The sequence below is a fragment of the Rissa tridactyla genome, chromosome 3 (genome assembly GCF_028500815.1).
Source record: "Rissa tridactyla isolate bRisTri1 chromosome 3, bRisTri1.patW.cur.20221130, whole genome shotgun sequence".
Taxonomy (NCBI): domain Eukaryota; kingdom Metazoa; phylum Chordata; class Aves; order Charadriiformes; family Laridae; genus Rissa; species Rissa tridactyla.
In genome coordinates this window covers 86,873,168-86,893,645 of record NC_071468.1, presented here as the reverse complement: position 1 = coordinate 86,893,645, position 20,478 = coordinate 86,873,168, and the positions used below count along the sequence as shown (strand labels likewise).

The 20,478-nt window shown below is 39.2% G+C and overlaps 1 protein-coding gene across 1 annotated transcript in view; it reads right to left on the bottom strand.

The window, feature by feature from the left end:
• Nucleotides 1-1,939: 1,939 nt before the first annotated feature.
• Nucleotides 1,940-20,478, bottom strand: part of RNGTT (RNA guanylyltransferase and 5'-phosphatase) — a 188,731-nt gene continuing 170,192 nt past the window's right edge. Inside the window, exons 15-16 of the mRNA XM_054194690.1 lie at nucleotides 6,750-6,873; nucleotides 1,940-3,956 (exon numbers count right to left, since the gene is read on the bottom strand). Coding sequence (XP_054050665.1) covers nucleotides 3,793-3,956; nucleotides 6,750-6,873 — 288 coding nt within the window. The 3' untranslated portion in view covers nucleotides 1,940-3,792. The remainder of the gene's footprint in view (nucleotides 3,957-6,749; nucleotides 6,874-20,478) is intronic.

The window sequence follows — 20,478 nt, the reverse complement described above, 5'->3', positions numbered from 1 at the left end:
ATTTAGGATTTGATTAGAGAGGTTCAAAGGAAAGCAATATAATCTATGGAAAATAAACAGCTCTTGAGCCACTAACTGTATGTTTTTAATGAGATTATAAATTTGATTGACCACTGCAAGAATTTTGATGCCACAAAATTTACCCTCAGTAAAAATATTTAACACTGTGCTCACAAAATCCTAATAACACAGGGGAGCAACATAAAATGATACACATCACATGGAGAAGAAACACTGAAGACTCAGACATCTGCAGGAGAGATGCAGGAGGAACAAACTGGACTTCTGCTCACATTCTCTCTCTGTTGACCACAGATGAATCCTAGGAAATTAGCTTCCTGTGCCAATGCCTTTGTGAATAGTCTGAGATTGTAAGATACAATTATGCATTACACATTACGGAAATACAAAGTCACACCTCTTAGGCACAACACTGAGGAGCTGCTACGCTGAGGAGCGGGGATCCTGAAGGACCACTCCAGTGAACAAGCAAGACAACATGAACTACTTGCGTCCTTATGCATACAGAGGGGAGTACTGAGTAGGGGTTGGAGAAGTTATCATACCTCCTCAGGTGTGCTCAAATGCCAGATCTGGTTTGGCATTTGCGCTCAAACAACAGCAAATCAGACATGGGTGAGAGAAGCACCACAAGAATTGCTCACGTAGCAAGAACATACCAGCTGCAGGGGCAGGATCTTAAATCAGAAGGAAATTTCAAAAATCAAGATGGGCTTTTTAGTTCCTGAAAGATGCTCTCGCAACAGCTGCAACTGCAAAAGGAAACTGCCCTATTACAATACAATTCCAGGAGATGGTCCGAGTAGGTGGGCTACCAGCTCTAGGGTCATGCTGGATGATAAACCAGCAGGGAAGTCTTGCACAACTTTTCATGCAACTGCACATTTGGTTTCTTTCTGCTTCTAGTCGCAGGAAAAGCAAATTGTACTTAAAAATGGCATAATGGATCATGGCCACCAGTGGGCTGGAGGACTCCTACCTGAGAGAAAAGCCACTGACGTTTGAAAAATGCGGATAATTGACTTGGAGGACTGAAGAGCAGTAACATCACAGTTTCCTTGTGCTTGCACTGGTACCAGGACAGCACTGCGTCAAAAGTAAACACTTCCTTAGGAAAAGTATTTTAAACTATTGACTTTATTAAAATACTTAATACACAGTTTGTAGAGGAATGTACTTACATTTTCTGGAAACTCCACTGAAACCAAATTTTAATTATATATTTAACAAATGACAAAACAGTGGATGAATTCATGCTGTACACCAAAGAATAGACAAGTCAGGGTTTTTTTATCATCACTATTTTCCTGGCACAGACTCTTCTTTGCTTCTTAGCTTCAATCTCTCGAATATCTAGTAGCAGAGAAAGGAGGTTTGCATTTCTCACAGCAAACATATCTGGTCCAAGTGAAATTCCATTTGTTTTCATCAGATTCCTCATTCAACCCGTCCCCAGTACCTCCCTTTTCCAGAAAAGCAAAGGCAATTGACCTCTCTAAAAAGCAACAGGTCATAGTGCAAGAAGAGTTGGACAACCAAATGTGAACGTGGAGGTCTAAACCTTCTCAGAGTCATTACTCTTTCAAAATACCCATTTCAAGATGAGTGTGGAAAAAAAGGACACTGTCAAAATATAAGGGCCACAACACATTTGTGGACTTGGTGGAATGCACGTGGAAGACAGCCTGCAGTGTCTGAAGTAAAAGGTAAACCAGAAGCTAAGTCTTGTTGAAATACAAGATGCAAGGGCTGAGAAAGAGAAAGATGGAAATAACCTGGCTGCATCCGTACAAGAATGAAACGTCCTAACCCCGTGGAGAAGCCTGTAATCATCACAGACATTGCAATTGCCATGGAACCATGGAGATCAGTGACAAAGTGTACGTTATGACAATCTCAATGACAAGTATAATCTGGGGGAAATTATTTATACTGAGTGAAGAAATAATTTACTGTGTGTTTCAATGCAAGATGCACAGAGGCTGCATAGGTTTTCACATCAAATTCATAAGGCTCTTTTTTGGAGATTATTTTGCAACCTTGCATAGGTGATATTATATCTTTTCTACAGATAACACGCAGAAACTATGTACAGTTGAAAATAAGAACTTTGATGAACATTTTTTTTCCCCTCAAGTTTTACCATAGTATAAAAAGTAACTTATATACCTCCTTCAGTTCTCTACAACATATGGAATATCCCAGAAAGAGATGCTAGGAACACCATGTAAATGATGCTGTGTGCATTTATACAACAGGTTGAAACAACTAGAGAAGCCGCCACAAAGCATAGTCATGAAGTTTCCAAATAGGAAAGAAAAAAAAAAAAAGCAGGAGTTAATTTTGCTTACAAACATTAAAACTCATTTAAACAGAAATGCATTTTAGTTATAAGAAATTAATGAGCTTTACTAATCAGATTGCTGAATGAATGGATGACTCACACGCTAAGTAAACTATAGAAAGAGCCAATTCAATCCCTGCTTGATCAGAGTACAGTAAACTTTAAAATCTGCATTTGGTTTCCAATTAATCCCAGCTCAGAACAACTCCTCCCTTAGACAACCAGAATGCACCTTCTCAAAACTACTATTATGGCCACGCGCCAGTGCGCTGCAACAAGAGCCCTCAGGGCATTCATGCGCTTCTCCATTTGGTACGAAAGAAAGTCAGCCAGCGGAGGAGCACGCTGCTGCAGGACAGCCAACCCCACCTTTCGAAATGAGCGTCCTGTTCCCTGGGATGCTCACCTATCCCACAAAATGGCTTATTTTTTGCCCTGCAATTACCCAAACCGGCAGACTTTGTGTCTGATGTGGCTCTTCCGCTGAAACTACCTTCTCTTTGACGCAGGAGTTGTCTGGCATTTCTTTTGCCATTTTGTGCCTGGATCTAAGACATCATGATTAGCACTGCTTATTACTCTTGCATATCACAGTGATGTGTACTTTTTAATAATATTTACAATGGTATCACTGTGGAGAACTAAGCCCTGTACTAGAAACAGTCTCTTAACAGAGACCTTAATACTAAGGATTTGGTGTATTCCTTATCTACAGGTAAACTTAAAAAGGCAAAGCTAAAATCAGCGCACTATACATTTGGTATGTTAGGTTCAAACAGGGGGAGAAAACAAACACCTAGCACATTGCCTTTCAAAGGGATGCTATTTACAGGAAAGATTTGCTTTTTTAATACTTCAACAACAAAAACCCAGCTAATTTTGAAATTAGTGAAATCTAAGGCGGCTTAGTTTTTAACCAACACAGAGCACAAACAACATTGCTGTTTGCTGTTAAACACAAGTCTCAGAAATGCAGGGAAACTACGACCAGTTATACTATGGGTGACAAATCGCAACCAGTTGAACGACAATAATAAAAAAAACACTTCTGCTTTTTTTCAAACACAGCCTCTAAAAAGTACAGCATCCCAACGTTTTCTCAGTTCCAGATTGCTGACATTATAAATAAAAGGTGAAAAGAGATCCATATATAAACAAGGCAGCTTTCCATTGACTTCACTGTACTGTTCTTGTCTAAACCTTTGGAAATTTCATCTTCCAATACCATAAGGTAAGGTTGAATTTATCAGTTACAAAACAACGTCCATTCGTATGTGGAATTTGAAAAAAACAAAACAACAAAACAAACTCAAAAAACCACACCCAAGTATTTACAGCAATTCAGATTTCTTTTTTTTTTCCAGCCTTCACACTTGCGTTTCACCTTCTGCAGAACTGTAAACACGCTGTCCGCTGAGACCAAGGCCTTATGTGATGGTACGCGGCCTTTTGGGCGGTGGGGGTGGCATGAGTTCAGTGTCGGGATCGAGATGGTGTTTCCGCGTCTGTCCTTGAGAAGCTGCTGTACATCTGTCAATGAACTCAAACAGCATCTCCTTCGTGACTGGATTCTGGATGCTGTTGCATACAGCTGGGAACAAAGAACGTATTCTCAAGTTAATAAAATAACATAATTTGGCTCAAATATTCAGCCTTGACTTCTATAGGATGATTGTGTCAGGCGTCAAGTATCTCTGCTTCGCCCCCCAGGAGCAAAGCAGTGTAGTGGGGCCCTACCTCATGGGAATCTCTTTTTAAAACAAAGAAAAGCCATGTCTGTGTAGGCTTCATGGGGCAACTATAAAAGCACCGAGAACTGACATCCTATTGAGGCGAGCAACAGCACGAAGGCATTGTGAGACACGGCTTTAAAACACTCATCAAATACAAATAGCTAGAAACAAGATTGGCCTAATATTGAAAACCTCTGAATTAAGGTAACTTCTTTTTTTTTCCACTACTAAGTACTATAAATACCACAAGCCCACAATGCACAGTACTTTTATTTTAACCCATATACCTTCACATGGCAGAAAGACTTAACACCGAGCAAGCTGCATGTCTGGCACACCAGACCATAGGTCTCTCGGAAGGAGGAAGGCCATAGTGCTGCACGGTGGCCAAGGCACCCATGTACAAGCACGCTTGGATTACTTAACGTGACTCCCCAGGTTGTAGTTTGTAAGTAATGGCCCACAGGATTTTATAGAACAAAGGAAAAGGCTTAATTCTCTTCAAACAAATGAAATATTTTTAATATTTTTCCTATGTAAATTCATACTCCTCTAATTAATCCTCCCGAGAAACTTAGGGAGGAGGGAAAATGAAAAAGCAAGAAATTAAGCAGGAATCCTACAACTATCTTGTAAGAAAGTACAAAATGATTAGAGGATAATTTATAGCATGTAAGGATTGGCCACAGTATGGATGCAATTTCCATGCAAAACAATCCATTGACCCCCTAGAGTACTAAACAACATTAAGACTCCTTTAAAATGTACTTGCAATGTAGCACTGTTACAAGTAACGATGACTCTTAAACACACTCCTTTCTTTCCTGCAGAATTCCAGAACCATTCAAAACAGTACTTTACAATTAATAAAACACCTTCCTAGAACTATTTTTTTATTATCTCATTTATTTTTAGTGAAAAGGTGCTTTACAAGTTGTACTGTATGTGACTTCAGTAGTTGGAAAGCATTACGATTATCAGTAGTTTAGGAATAGGATTTGTGCCACAAGGCAGCTGGTATAATTCTATATCAACTTTTAAAGGCTGTCCTGGCTTCGTCACTCAAAAAGCCCTTGTCTTTTCAATTTGAAAGGTATCAAAGTCCAAAAGCAAGATGGAGACAAGTACTTATTTTGTTGTTATTTCAACATGGGGAAAAATAAATAGTACTTTTCATCAAGAGAAAACAAATAAAGGAGAAAGGATCTAGAGAAGTGGACACCGGAACTCTCAAATGAGAAAATACTTTTGGAGATTTTGGAAAATGGTCAAAAGTGAAAATTTAAAGCCAAAAGAAAACTGTTTTGAAAATTTCCATAGAAAATTTGAAGTATTTCTCACAAAAGAGTTCTTCCCAAAGCATTTATTTTTCTTTTAATTTTTATTTTTAGGAAGTTCATTATGTTTTGGCAGGGAAAAAAAAAGGACTAACATAACTGCTCTACAAATGGAGAAAATGAGAAGAGAAAAAGGGCAGCTGCATACGCTCTTAAGAGCAAAGGAAAGAAGAATATGCTACTCCTCAAAGAGAAAAAAAGTCCAAGGAAAACTAACTATTGAAACAATAAGGTGAAACAGAGAAGAGAAATTTAAGCTATGGTGACAAAGAGATGTCATACTTGCATGACTTCTGTGGCCCATTCCTGTTTCCCAACAGGAGGGCTCAGCGAGTGTTTCAGCTACATTCTGTGCTGGTTCCCTAAGGGGCCAACAGATCTATTATCTCCTGGCAAAATGACCACATTTTGTTTATTCAAGAAAATCTACCCACTGCTCAGGCAGAAATTCAAGTAGAATTCATCCTACATCATCTATGCATGCCTTAGCATATAGCATGGTCTTAAATACGATTAAACTTTATTTTGGCACTTAACAGAAGTCAGTATCAACATGACTATTGTTATTCAGCCTTGCACGCTTCTATTCAAACTCTTATACTTCACCTGAAAGTAAAAAATATAATTTAATTTACAATGTTTGGCAAAACGTTTTTTGGTAGAAGAACATAAAAGTCTCACAATTCTGCAGTGATATACCCCCACCTTTCATTTGTTTCCCTCTTCATTGTTTGTACGACTACTGCAGAAACTGAAGATGACATTTTCTCCTATCCATTTTCTAGCCCATCTGCCAAATAATGGTTTTGGTGTTTTGAATAGAGGTAAAATTATAATTGCTTTTTTGTTCAACAAATTCAACTCACAGCGTGCCAGCTCGCATTACATCCCGACAAGCCAACACAACTCTAGGAACTGATGTTAGTTGGTTAACTGCTGTTGAAATGCTACCATAAATAAAAACTTTCTTGGGCCTCGCTTAAAAGGCATGCCCTGCTCTTTAAAGTCTCTTTGAGCAAGTGTTTGCAGTTCTACAAAGACTTAGGCACTTGCTTCGGCATTATCTGTTAAATACTGCACCAGAGCATTTAACTTGACTTCATCAAATAACCCTGAAGCCAAAGGATTCATGCTACGTAGAAGTTAATCATGACATAAGCGTTTGCAGGATGAAGTATTACTATAATAAGTTAGAGAAACCTGGACTCAAAGTAGAAATGAGAACACAGAGTGCCTTTCCTCCTTAAACTAGAAGAGAGCTAAAAAATTAAAATTTGGGCCTAAAAAACTTTTAAAGCAAATTATTCTACTCACCCATGGCAGTGCTGTAGGCATTTGGAAAGCTTTTGTCTATTCTCTGTCTCATGAAGACCCAGCTGTTGTTCTCAAACTTGCACTCTATAATTTTATTGTCATACTGTTTCAGTTCTTTTGTCACCTGTTTAAAAAAAAATTGTTTGGGATAAACATATTTTAATTCACATTTTTTCCTTTCTTTTAGGGATAAATAACAGAAGATCAAAAACTGCCCTGCATTTTTTTCAGCAACATGCCTCCATCCTACACAGAAAAAGTGCACAGATTACATCTCCATTATACATATGCTCAGCTACTCAACATTTTAAAAATACTTTTCATATCAGCTGTCAATACACAGCAATTATATTATGCTAAAACATCAGCAGCTCTAACAGAGGGGGGGAAAAAAGTCACTTCTGGCCCAAATGCAAATAGGTTTCCATGGGAATAAACTGCTTCCAGTGTTAAGTGCTACTGCCAGCCTAAGTGCACGAAATGTATTATCCATGTTTCATCAACCGTCTTTGTTGAAGGTCTCAAAGCCAAATGTCAGATTTCAATACCAGAAAGAGCTCATGGAAAACCATTCCACTCTTTACATTGCTGAGGGGTTTTCTTTTCTTTTCTTTTTTTTTTTTCTTCATTTATCTTTAAAAATTAAGATTGTAACTCCAAAATAATGTGGGATTTCAAATCACATGTGTTCTAAATCTCCTTCAGGCCCCTCTTTATCAATTCATAGATTTGTCAGCAGCTAATATCCTGAGCTATTTGTCTTTCCATTTGGCAACGCTGTGTGGTTTGGAAACGTAGTTTAAATGCACTGGACTTCCTAGTTGTTTTGGCTACTTCATCCTATGCATCCTAATCTATGATACAATGCAAAATTTTCAAGTAACCATGGTAACCCGAGAACCTTATCTAACGCTTTCCCAATTTTACCCATATACTTCACTTTGTTCCAAAGGGCCTCTTCAGAAGTCTAAAGCTGTATTTAACTGCTAGCTGTGTTAAGTTTGCTATAGTTTAACAGGAAAAAGCTGTACAAGGTAATATAACACTTTGGATTCAGGATCTTATGCATAAGCGCTCTAATAAAGAGGGTCTGGTGATTGCAATTCATTAGCATAATTTTTCACCTCTGCTGTCTACTTGCTCCTGAGCGGTGACACGGGAATTTACTACTGTCAGAGGGATGCAGATTTGAAAAAGGCCATAACTGTCTCCAGACAGCTTAATAGCACATACAGTGGGAAAGCCCATGAACCTATTTTCCATTAATTCCCAGACAAAGACAATTAATTCATGAAAAGGTCCTGAGCATGGACCAAAGTCCTCCTATACTGCATGGTACAGGATCTATCCTGAATTTGATAAGCAGAATCCTAACATTTTTCTTGGTATTTACCCTGAATACTTGTGTTCATTCCCAGACAGGGAGCCCTGGGATTTTACTTGTCAAGTGAACATGGCACTATAAGACAATTTTGTTAAATCCGCTTACAACCCAGGCCTGTCCTGCTGCAGGACTGACAGAGCCAGAGTCAGGTTTCTGTGTCACAGATTATTCCTTCGTCCATTCCATCACCTGCAAAGAGCTTTTTTCCTGAAATCATTTAATCCTTCAGTGAAGTTTGCATCTGCTGATGATCAGTTGGATGAAATCAAGCGATTGCCCGGATCAGCAGTCTTTCCCTCTGCAGCACGCTCTGCACAGCACGTCACTTCTTTCCATCTGCGTTGAAAAGCTATGTACAGTCCAGATGTTTGACTGACACACATTTGTGGATGTATTTATATTCCATTAGGTGTATGCAGGAAAACACAACATCCTTTTCTAGCCCACTATGGATACATAAACCCAGGAAGAAACTCTTGGCTGCGCAGTGCCTTGGGAAGGTATATTACTTGGAAAACAGCTGCCTAGTGGAAGCGGGGGCAGCGGGGGGTATGACCGTGTGTCTGATTCTCTGCCAAGGCAGGGAAATGTTAGAAGGATCACCTGCCAGAGAGAGAAATGTATAAGACTGCAGGCAATGACTTCAACTAACCAACCACCTCATAAGGCTTTCTCATGGTTTATCATTCTTCTAGTGTTCAGATGCTCAGAACGGCAATAAATTAGATGGCAGCTTTATCTGACCGTGGCAATTAAGCAGTATTATTAACTATCTAGACACTTGCTTGGCCATTCATTAGCAATCTGGAAGACAGATCTTTCCACAAAATACGAACACCTGCCAAAGCGCTGACACAAATGAATCTCCCCATTAGAAAAATGGTGATCATAGTCTTTAACAATTGTAAGTTGTAGCAATTATTTTACAAAGGCAAAAATACAGCACCTACTCTTCCCTATACTTTGTTAAGTGACCTCAGTCTTCTAAAGGCACTTATCGTAATACTAATGAACATTTTAGGAACTGATGGGCTTTTGATCAAGACTACAAGTACTCCGTGCAAAACACACTTTTCAGCATTAAAAATACTCTTCTATATTGCATCCCAGTAGACCTCTAAATGGGTATTATTTATGCTCAGGATTGAACACGCCCACAGCAATCCTTGTATCCGTAATTCACACCTTACATCTACCTATCACTTGCATGCTACTTTCTGGTATTTCAGCTTCAAAGCAGGACAGGGAAACTGTCAAATTTAACTATCTTAATTTCCTTCCATTTGGGAATTCATTCTGAGCTGCTCAGACAAGCATCTTCTCAATTCTCCCTTTGCAGTATGGGGCTCATCCCTCCTTACCCCCGTAAGCAATACAGTCCATAGGAGTATCTGAATAATGCATCGTCGTTTCTCTTCCCGAGAGGTACTTCTTCCAGCTAGTGCTTCACAGAAACAGAAGTGTCTTAGCAGTGACGGCAGTTCTCAGCCAAAATGCTTATCCTCATCAGCAGCAATGCTTGGGGTACAGTGCCAATGCGTCTGCCATACTGTTGATACAATGCCTTAAACCGGCATTCAGCAATTTCAAGACGGAAACTCCCACCACACTAAGGACTCCATGGAGCCTCCCTTAATTAAATATTTATTCCCTAGCCTATTTTGGGACAGCCAGTCAGAATTAGAAGCCCAAATGATGGCATCTCAGACATGAGGTTTTCAGAGGTGGCGTGCATCAGAAGAGTATCTCTGATCTGGGCCACAGCTGTGTCCTGGGCAAGGACAAACACCAACCCGTCCACTATTTTCCTTTCAAGAGGAAGGACATTGTTCCTCAGCGGGACCATTCGTTGTTCCTGACTGCATAGTTAACAGGAACCATCCTACTTGCCCAACAGAAATCACTTCCCAAAAATATAGGTGAGCTTCCTCTCGGAAGCTGATTGACTACATTACTGATAGATTGCAAGATGGGACTGGAAAAAAGTGGTCGAGAGCTGCATCCCCATTTCAGCAATAGCGCATTATCAAATCAGACTGGATGTAATACAAGACCATTGCCTAAGAATGTGGGATTACATGAAGATGACAGTTGTCTTCCTCTCCCTGCTGAGAAATGCTTCCCACTGCCATCATCGTCTGGGCTATTCACTAAGAAAAACTTTGGTGGGGTAAACTTATTCCTTTTTCTAAGAATGATGCCAGTTAAGGTTTAGGAAACCTCCTGTTTTCCGGTCTCCTTCATTCCCTTATGTTCTGAAAGAAATTAAAAATATATTTCAAAAAGTGAAATATCTAACCCATCTCAAATTATCTCGCCTGGCAGAATAATGGAGCCATTTTGAGATGAATCATAACAGTGTGTTTATGTGCAGCCACATTTTATGTTAATTTAGAGCAAAATGTGAAAAAAACAAAAAAAAGCTGAAAAAGAGGAGAAACCATTTACATTGAATGTAGTTAGCTCTAGTCCTGCGAACATGCCCGCACTATCTCTGCTGACTACCAGTGGCCAAGGCTTTTCCGTGTATCTCCACAGTGTGCCTGATCATCAGACTGGTCCATCATTCCACCTGTTGAGTCATTCTTTCATTTACTTGAAGCATACCTATGTTCTGTGAAGATTTCACTCACACATTAGTCTCATCACTCGTAATCCTGAAGGAAAATGAAGTTCCTGGGCAAGCTGCTACTTTACATAAGAGGTATTAACAATGAGAATTTAGATTTTAAGGTAATTAAGTTAGTATTTCTGAAAGCACGTCTACAATGGACAAGCTTAACATTTACAAACAGATCTACCTTCCCCATATTCAAGTTCTTTGAAAAGAAAAAAGAAGGAAAGCTTCTAGATAAATGGAGACTTGACTGAAAGAAGCCCCATGTTTCCATATGCATATTTTTTTCAAAGCAACTGAAATTATTTTAGCTCGGTAAATAATCCCCTTTAAAGAAGTGATGTTTGTAAGCAAAAATCTTAACACATTCTATTTCCAATCTTTTCTCTCTTTAAATGCCTTTTTGTTGCACTTTCCCCTCTATTACCACATATTTATGGAAGGAAAATCTTCAATTCACCTATCTCTATTGCTTATTCCATGTCCCTGTCATCAGCCTATTTCTAAGATCCCAGAAGAAATGATTGTACTAGTAGACGCAGAAAATGTTAACTTCCATGAGAGAACAACTGAGCAAAAGCAGCAGTTGGAATCTCATGAAATTAAAAAGATCTTTATTTCTAAATAGAGAATTAAAAAAAGGAACCATAACACACAGGCAGAATAGATTCTAAATGTAATGGCTTTCTATTTTCTAAGAAGAATCTGCCTTTTCTTTTTATAGCAGGCACATGCAACGAAGGCATTCCTTTTTGATACGCTCAAGTACACAAACTGTTTGTTTCCTTTTTTTAAACACAAGTTCCAATGCCTGGAGGGGAGAAGAGTTTAAAGCTGCTATGCAAGGCCTGGAAAGTAATTCTTCCTCTGTCCGATATCGTAACTAACTTTTCTCCATGAGGATCCATTCTGACAGCCAATGCAAACAAACTAGTGAAAGCAGCACATCCCAAAACAAACGATCAGCTGCGTGTTTACGAGGGATAAACCTTTTGGTTGCTTCCCAGTCTCCTACTGCAGGAGAACTGGAGCCCACACCTTCTCTAGCCAGCCATCCTGCAAAAATTAAACCACATTTTTCTAAGAACTGTCCAAAAAATATGACATTTGCGAGCTCCTTGTCCTGAGGCTATTGGGATACATTCAGCCACAAATGACAGTTTAGGAAACAAAATCTCTCTAGCAAAACAGCACATCTCAAATCCTGATTTCTGTTTTACTCCCAAATGCCGTGGCTGTCCACAACTGCGAAGTACTATAGATTTCATTTCTAAACTTCTCAAGCAATGTGGAATGTCCTAGACGACAGAGAGAATTAACCTGCCCCCTGGTACTATGATTCCATAGCCGTAAGGGCATCATCTGAAGACCAGAGAGAACTAATGATAACAGTCAGAGAACAAAAAGAACAATTACATGGGAATTTGAGGCAATGAAGAGGGGTCAAAACTTCCTGAAGGAACAGATGGAGACAGAAAAAATAAAGAGGCAGCAGTAACAAAATACCAGCTTCAGAAGATATAAAGATAAGTCAAACTCAAAATGAGATCTTTTTGAAGACTGAAGACTTAAAGGTGACAAGAAAACTCCAAGGACCTTCATGTCAAACCAAGGCAATTGAGAGGAAATGAGGTGTGAGAAATAGGGCTCACATTCATTTTGAGAATACACCTGAAGCAAAGCTTCAAAGTGCATGACTTTAGCGTATGCCCAGTTTCCCAGAGGAACGTGCATATAGGCAACAAGGACTGTCCTGGGAAAGCACTCTTACATGTGATTACAGATGATGAATATAAGAAATTCTACTGATTTGATTAAGAACATCCTAGAGAGTCAGCAGCCGTGTAGTTATTAGAGACCCCAACACTTTAATATAAGAAATTCTAATAATTTGATTGAGAACATCCTAGAGAGACAGCAGCCGTGTAGTTATTAGAGACCCCAACACTTAAAGGGCACAATGAAGCACCTAATACACATCCCAAGTTGTTCCTTCAGTGCTTCTTCCTAATTCTCCATCAGCTTGTTCAGATGGTTTTAAAGAACTTTTTTCCCCATTAACATAAAGTATCTCATGTTTTCCACCATAAAATTTCTCAAAGAACTATAAAAATCTAAGAGATGGTTGTTAAATGCCTGTTTATACCATTAGCGTACACAGGACCACAAATAGTACTACTGTCAACTGGCAAAAGTTTATCAGTTAAATAATCTGCTTCACATTTTTGTTCAAGACAGATTTTGTAGTGTGGCTTAATATCCTTTTTTAATATGATTCAAGAGATTATTTTATCAAAAACATAGATTTGTCAAAAGTAAAACAAGAGCACTGGTAACCAATTCTGTTGCTAAATTAAACATACCGACTGTGTTTCCTCTTTAGTAGTATATTACCCAACAAACGGTTATCAGCTTGAGTAAACACAATGCAGTTGATGTTTATTTAACATTAAAGAAGCCTTATAAGTGTAACTACGCTGCTTCTTGTGTACATAGGAAATGGAAATGCTCCAATTTTGAGGTCTCATTCCTGGAAAGGAACATTAAGAAATATAGAAATCTTAACATTTTTCTTCACATCAAATTAAACCACAATGCTACCACTGAGCACTGGAAAATAATGGACAAAGCCAAAAAGAAAAATTGTTTCAAAATCACAAGAGTGAGACTTTTTTAAACTGGATTTTTTTTGGTGTGTTTTTGACTTCCAGTGTCTAGCACTCACAGTTCATGATTTATTCTTTCTTTTTAACATACAATATTTTCCCAAAGAATCTCTCATTCTTACATGTAGTCATTTCAAATATGGATACTGTTTTCTGATACACAGAATGAGTTGGGAGTCCTGGGGTTTGCCTGACAACTGACTGATGGAAACATCAGAAATAAAAAGCCTTCCTCTTATCAGTGATATTACAAGTTTAATGACTTTCAGTGCCAGCTGGAAATAGATTTCTTAATGTATCCTGGAAGGTCTCCTGTACACCTGACCTTGCAACGCCATCTGAACTATCTGTAAGAAACTGATGCTTTTCTGAGCTTTGTTTGGGACTCTCAGAGGAACACGGGTATCTACAATAAAGCAGATAACTGGTAACTGCTAAGACCATGATGTGTAAATATATCTGTGTTTGAACAAATGCTTTCTGGATGATGCACCCTCTTCAAGATATTTCTTTTTCTATACTTCTTGTTTCACTCAATGGGAAAACCTGCTCAGCCACAGCAAACCAACAAACTCTTTGAAAACTTTTGGGCATTATAACTCAGGCATCTACAGCAATCAAAGAACAGTTGACCTTCCTGCTACACTTTGCAGGACTAGACTCTCCCCCTAACTCCTGAAGGAACTTTAAAACTTTTCAAAAACCTATTTTCTTTTAATCATTGCCAAGAATGGGAAGCAGAGATCTGAGGGTCCATACACATCTCGAACAGTTAAATGAAACAGAGTAATAAATGATTGTCCTCCTAGGTCGATATCCCTTGCCCAGGCACTCTAATCATCACAGGTCTATGGATTAAAGAAAAAAGGTGTCTTCTGTAAAAACCCAGAAACGGAAGAATTCTGTGCTGAGGACTCATGAACATGGCATAACTCCACTGCGATGAGTTCTTAAATAGAGTTGTATTAAAAAGGCAGCTCAAATAATTCTGTGCTGATGAAAGAGGAAGAAACCCTATGGGATGGGGGAACTGCAGTGAACACCCAGGCAGTAAGAGAGCAGTAACAGAGCTCTCAAAGCCAGCGCCAGTGTGAACTTACTGTAGAGAGGATGCACATTTGGTGCAAACAGAGCTTCACCTGCTCTACAGCTCATGAATTCGTAGGAAGGGGTAAGAACAAGGAGCTACCATGGATTTGGCACACAAAAATTAACTGTGCCACCAATAATCCTTGGAGTCAGTACTGAAAATTGAGGGTGTTTGTCAAAGTACCAAAGAATCATAGAATCATAGAATTGTTAGGGTTGGAAGGGACCTTAAAGATCATCTAGTTCCAACCCCCCTGCCATGGGCCAGGACACCTCCCACTAGATCAGGTTGCTCAGAGCCCCATCCAGTCTGGCCTTAAAAACTTCCAGGGATGGGGCTTCCACCACCTCTCTGGGCAACCTGTGCCAGTGTCTCACCACCCTCATGGTGAAGAACTTTGTCTTAACGTCCAGCCTGAGTCATCCCATCTCTAGTTTTAATCCATTCCCTCTAGTCCTGCCATTACCCAACATCCTAAAAAGTCCCTCACCAGCTTTCTTGTAGGCCCTCTTAAATACTGGTATGCCACTATAAGGTCAGGCAGGTGCAAGCAAAGGAGTAAAATGCCACGGCAAAGCACAAAACTGTTCAACAGGTTACACAAAAACAAATAAGAAAAAAAATCCTTCCAGAGATGGACAAGCAATCTACTGGAGGTTTCTGAAAAAAGCCCCCCCCACCAGGAAGGTAAGCAACTGTACAGGAGGGGAAGATGGAGCAAGGATATACAGTGCAAGTTGATAGAAAAGCTGTAATCACAAGGTAGAAATTATTCTGGGAGGAAACATTTCACCAAAGCCTGATGTATTTTAAGGACTGTATTTCTACTTCACATAAGCCAGCTTGTGAAAGCCAGTCTTAACCCTCATTTGTGTTTTATTAACTCAGATTGCTTTTGCAAAAGGGAGCCAGCCCCAAACTGAGAGCACTGCAAGCTAAGACACAAAGATCTGGAGACAAGTTATGCATGAATACTAAAGAATATACTTTGAAAACACCGCTTAGCTCATTCATAAATTATGAACTTCGTATGGCTTATTATTCTCAGTTTGCAAATATGGAAACAGAGAGAGAAGGTTTGTGGTCACACAACAGGGAAAGCATTTACCCCCCATTAGGTTCTCTAAACCTGATCTTAATTACCCCTCAGGTACTTACACTTATGCTACCAAGAAATCCTGTGACACAGGGCAGCTGAGATCTCTTTAATAATTTATCAGTAGAAACCCAAACAAACCTTCTGGAGACAATGCAATGCTATCACTATTCTACAACCTTTGGCAATGCTATTTCTACACCTCAAAATAAATGAAATAAGACAACCTAGATGACTGTGTCAGAATAGGATGAAGAGTTTTTCTGACATTTTCTGCCTTTCACATGTTGGACTTCACCTCTAAAATGATGGCTCTCTTGACAAATGTTTGTGTTTATCACACAGATTTTACAGCGTACTTTCCCGTATGAGTGTTTTTCATCTTTTCTTTGTACCCAAGCTATTGCTACTGTAGGAGTCTAAATTAATCTCATTTTCTCTGTACTTCTTACACCCTACAAGGGGTTCTGTCACTTGCTGTCACTCCATCAGGGATGGGTTACAGGCAGACTCCCCAGGGCTGCGCTATCGGGAGCTTCCCAGCAGCCTTTCTGTCTCATCTGAGGAAAACTACTTTTAGGAGTCTGATAGTATCTGATCGCTATTCATGTGGGTCGTGGCTCTACAAACTCTTATCCTTGTAAGTTATATACCTCTGAGCAGCTTCCTAAGATCAATTAGCCCCCACTAGTGTTATCAGGATCAGGCCCTAAACCTAATTCTACTCCTTGCTTATCTGGCTTCTGAAATGTTCTTAGAAAACATGGTTTTATACTCTTTCAGAAAAATGCCAAATGATACCAGAATAAACCTAAAGAAATTTAAACTACAATCCAGAGCGGCAAGTAATTGCAAGCAAGTCTTTTAAACCCACTTTTACTCGTAACAGCACTCAGCTTTCAAATTACAGCCATTATGAATCATGTTCTTTTCTTCCATTTAGATCCCAAACAGCCAGTTTTACACGCTTAAAGTTTTTTCCCCATAAATCGAAATTCACCACTGAGAACAACTGCGTTAACACTTCAAGGAAATTTGTTTGCTTTGTTAAATTGAGCTTCAAAAGCATGAATTGAACATACATTTGTGATCGCAAGTAATGCCTCTTCTTATATCCATTCAAAATGTTTACTTTATTACAGCTTATTATAAATGTACTGTCTAAAATGCAGCAGCATGACTGTTCAATTTCCAGGCCATAATTTTATGATAATCGTATGTAATATATTCATATGTCTACTCCCCTGCCTAACAAAGCCCAAACTGGTTTGTTAGCAGCTCTGCTTTCCCTGAGGTTCAAATTTCTTTGCCTCAGAACATCGCTGAATAACAACATTAAGAAAGATATAATCAAAATTTTACTTCGTATTCTTCACTATAGTAGGCAAACAAAAGAACATATAACATTGGAAGCTGAATTTGGCATACTGACTTTATCAAATACCAGTATCTAAGTGATATGTAAATTATTAAACATGCTATGCAAGCATTATTAGAAAGGTGGGGGGTAGGGAGCAGGATTATAAATTTATAAATGTTTTCAACATCTAGAAATTCTATTAATACTTGAAAACGTTGAGACTGTACAGAGAGAATGTGCACATAAACTAAGACCAGAACTAAGCAAACTTGCTTTTAATCTCCTATATTTAACGTGTGTTTCAGTTTTTGCCTAGGACATATTTACAAAAAGGAGTGAACTTTTTTTTCTTCATGCATTTCAGAGGCAATTCCTAATTACTCATAAATTTGATACAGAGGCTTACAGGACTTGCAGGAAATAAAAATTCAGACAATCCCCATCCATTTCACTACACTGAATGGTTTGTCATGAACCAAGTCTCCTACAAACCAAAGGGTTAAGCCAGAGAGGAGATCTCCGTCTCGCTTGTTGTAGCTTTTATATAGTCTATGTAATAGTATTTTTAAGAGAGTGCCAGGTCTTGAAATCACGCAAGTCTCTTACAGCAGAACAACATCTTATTTTTTAAAGAATATTTTCAGGTTTTGTATTTGTATTATATAAGAAAGCAAGAACTGTGAATTTTCAAATGCAGGATGACAAAAAAAGTTAAACTACAACAATTTTTAAAACCTCGCCATTTTGAGGAAGCATTCTTACACCTGATGGCTGAGACTGGAGTTCACAACCCTCCTGACTCAACCTTCGTTTTTGTAGCTAATGACACAGGATGAGTTTCAGGTGACTGCCAGAACCACTTAAGTGAGGGAGCTGATAAATGCCTTGATGAAACACTGCAGTAATATAAAACATAAAGCCAAGAAGAGCCAAACAACAACCACAAAAATCTACTCAGCAGTGCTATAAAATCCAAACAATAAAGCAAAGATGTGTTGGGCAAAAAGCTGTAAAAGCCACATCAGGGATTTTTCATTGTACTTTTCATCCTTCTAAGATTTCAATTAGAAGGAAAACAATACTTTTTTTCCCATTACTGATAATACATCACAACAAAAAGATTAATGGCTGCTGACTTAATGCAGACTTTCAAAAATTAGCTTTGATCAAAGCAACTGCTGTAGTGAAAGTCAACTGCCCTAACTCACTTCTCAACTGCCTTTATGGCATTGAACTCCCTCCCTTTCTTGAATAGTTTGCCTTAAACTTCAAAGCCTAACTGGCTTTGAGGCTTAAATCATGGAAAGCTTTTTTCCTCCCTCTTCAAAAGCAATTAAAGACGTTCAGTATAATCTGACCTATAATCTAAAACCTAAGCATGCAGGTCTTCTTGATCATCGTGGGGTTACAGGATGGAAGGGGCTAGATAGGGAAGTTAATTGTGGCTCACACACTGCAAATGGTTTCATGGTGCCTGCCAGCTGATGAGGTCAGTCCTCTAAAAGAAAGGTAAGCAAGGGCTAATCTATCAATGGCACAAATTTGTTGGTAAATGAGTCTACGGAGGGGTTCTTACTGCTTTACTTTTCATTGCAAATCCCTCCTTCCTTTCCATTCCTTGTTATTAATGAATCTGCAGAGTTAAGAAGCCACATTTCCCAGGACACCACGGTAATGGATGTGGGGTGGGGCAATAGATTGCAGTAATCATGAGGCAGACGAACGGACAATATTCACGGACTTAGAAGAGTCACAGCTGGCTTCAGAGGATTTTCTGGATTTTGACAGATGTGGTCTGACAAACCTATGAGCTTCTTGGTCTGTTTGGGCAGCAATGTTTCTAGACAAATCAATAAGGATTTACCTGAGTTTCTGTTTTACTGTCAACCAAACGGGATTACAACTTTGAGTGGTGAGTGCTGACAACAGGAGGTAATTAATGGTTTGATAGTTGGTCCTGAGAAAGCCCTGAAAGACAGGAAATCTGGGAAAGCCCGCTGTAAATAAGCACACTTTTCATGGCTTTGCTCATACACTTTATTATTGTATGGTACATCAATAACAAAATAAGCGAGTGACAATGTTTAGTCTTCATTCTTATTTCGCAAAATTACTTCACCCAGTTAATCTGCAAGAGCTAAGGCAAGCAAAGCCAAGAAAAGCCTCTTGAGTTTTTTAACCAGATGACCTCTCCAAAAAAACCCCTTGTCATAAAGTTGCGACTTGCAAAGACCTCTGCATGGGCCGATTCTTAAATTCTCCAGAATTCAGAGCCTAATTTGTGCGCTCTGCTCAAGTGCTATAGTTGTGTTTGAGCTGCCGTCCTCCCCTGCCTGAGGCCCAGGACTGAAATAGGATTAGTTCTCTGACAAATACAGCAGAAAACATTTGTTTTGCTTTTCACGCGATGTAACAGCACTACAAGTAACATCATAAACCCATTGTAGAGCCAGCCAGCCACACTAACAATTCCAGCCAGGAAAAAATAAATTCTTAAAGCCGCTTCTCTAGAAGAATAGGAAGCGCTGGAAAAAGAAAAGAGAAAGAAAAACCAGGTAACGGCAATGGCAACTCTGTAACCTGTTGCCTGATAATCTCAAAGTGTATTTTTATACATTAAAACAACTTCATTAGTTTGCTTTAGAGAAAAGAGTTTTACCTACATAATTCTACAGCTGAAAAGCCCAAGGTAAAAGGGAGTTGATTTGTCAGGCGAGAGTGCACACAGTGGGGAAATCCATGAACTGAAACGGAAAGCCTTGGTTTGTAGTTTCCTGCTATAACTATTAGCACTAATTACAGATTTTTTTCCTTAAAGTTCTGAATGAAATATTAACAAGCTAGTAATTAAGTAATTCAGAGTCTGTTTGCTTTAGTGTTAGCTTCAGTATTTTAAGTCCAAAACCTCTGACTCACTGATCTATAAATGTCCTTCTAAATTATTCGGAGATGTCCTTTGTTTTCCTTCTATTGAAGTTAAGTTCCTCTGAAACCTCTTCCTATGCATTAATGGCATCCAAAGTGTAACAGGTGGAAAGAGAATGTAAAGATGTAGGAAAATACATTAATTGTATCTTGCGTTATTGTGTAAAAGAACAAAAACATTCTTGTCTCTAATTCTGCTTTTGCATATTCCTTTGCACTGCTTCTACTGTAGAACAGCCTCTTCCCTACATCCCACACAGGTTTCTTCCACAGGTTTTTCCAGAGGTTGTGCTGATGACACAAAGCTGGGGGGAGTGGCTGACGCACCAGAAGGCTGTGCTGCCATACAGCAAGACCTGGACAGGCTGGAGAGCTGGGCAGAGAGGAACCTGATGAAGTTCAGCAAGGGCAAGTGCAGGGTGCTGCACCTGGGGAGGAATAACCCCATGCACCAGTAGAGGTTGGGGGCTGACCTGCTGGAGAGCAGCTCAGCTGAAAGAGACCTGGGAGTCCTGGGGGACAACAGGATGACCATGAGCCAGCAACGTGCCCTTGTGGCCAAGAAGGCCAATTCTGGGGTGCATCAAGGAG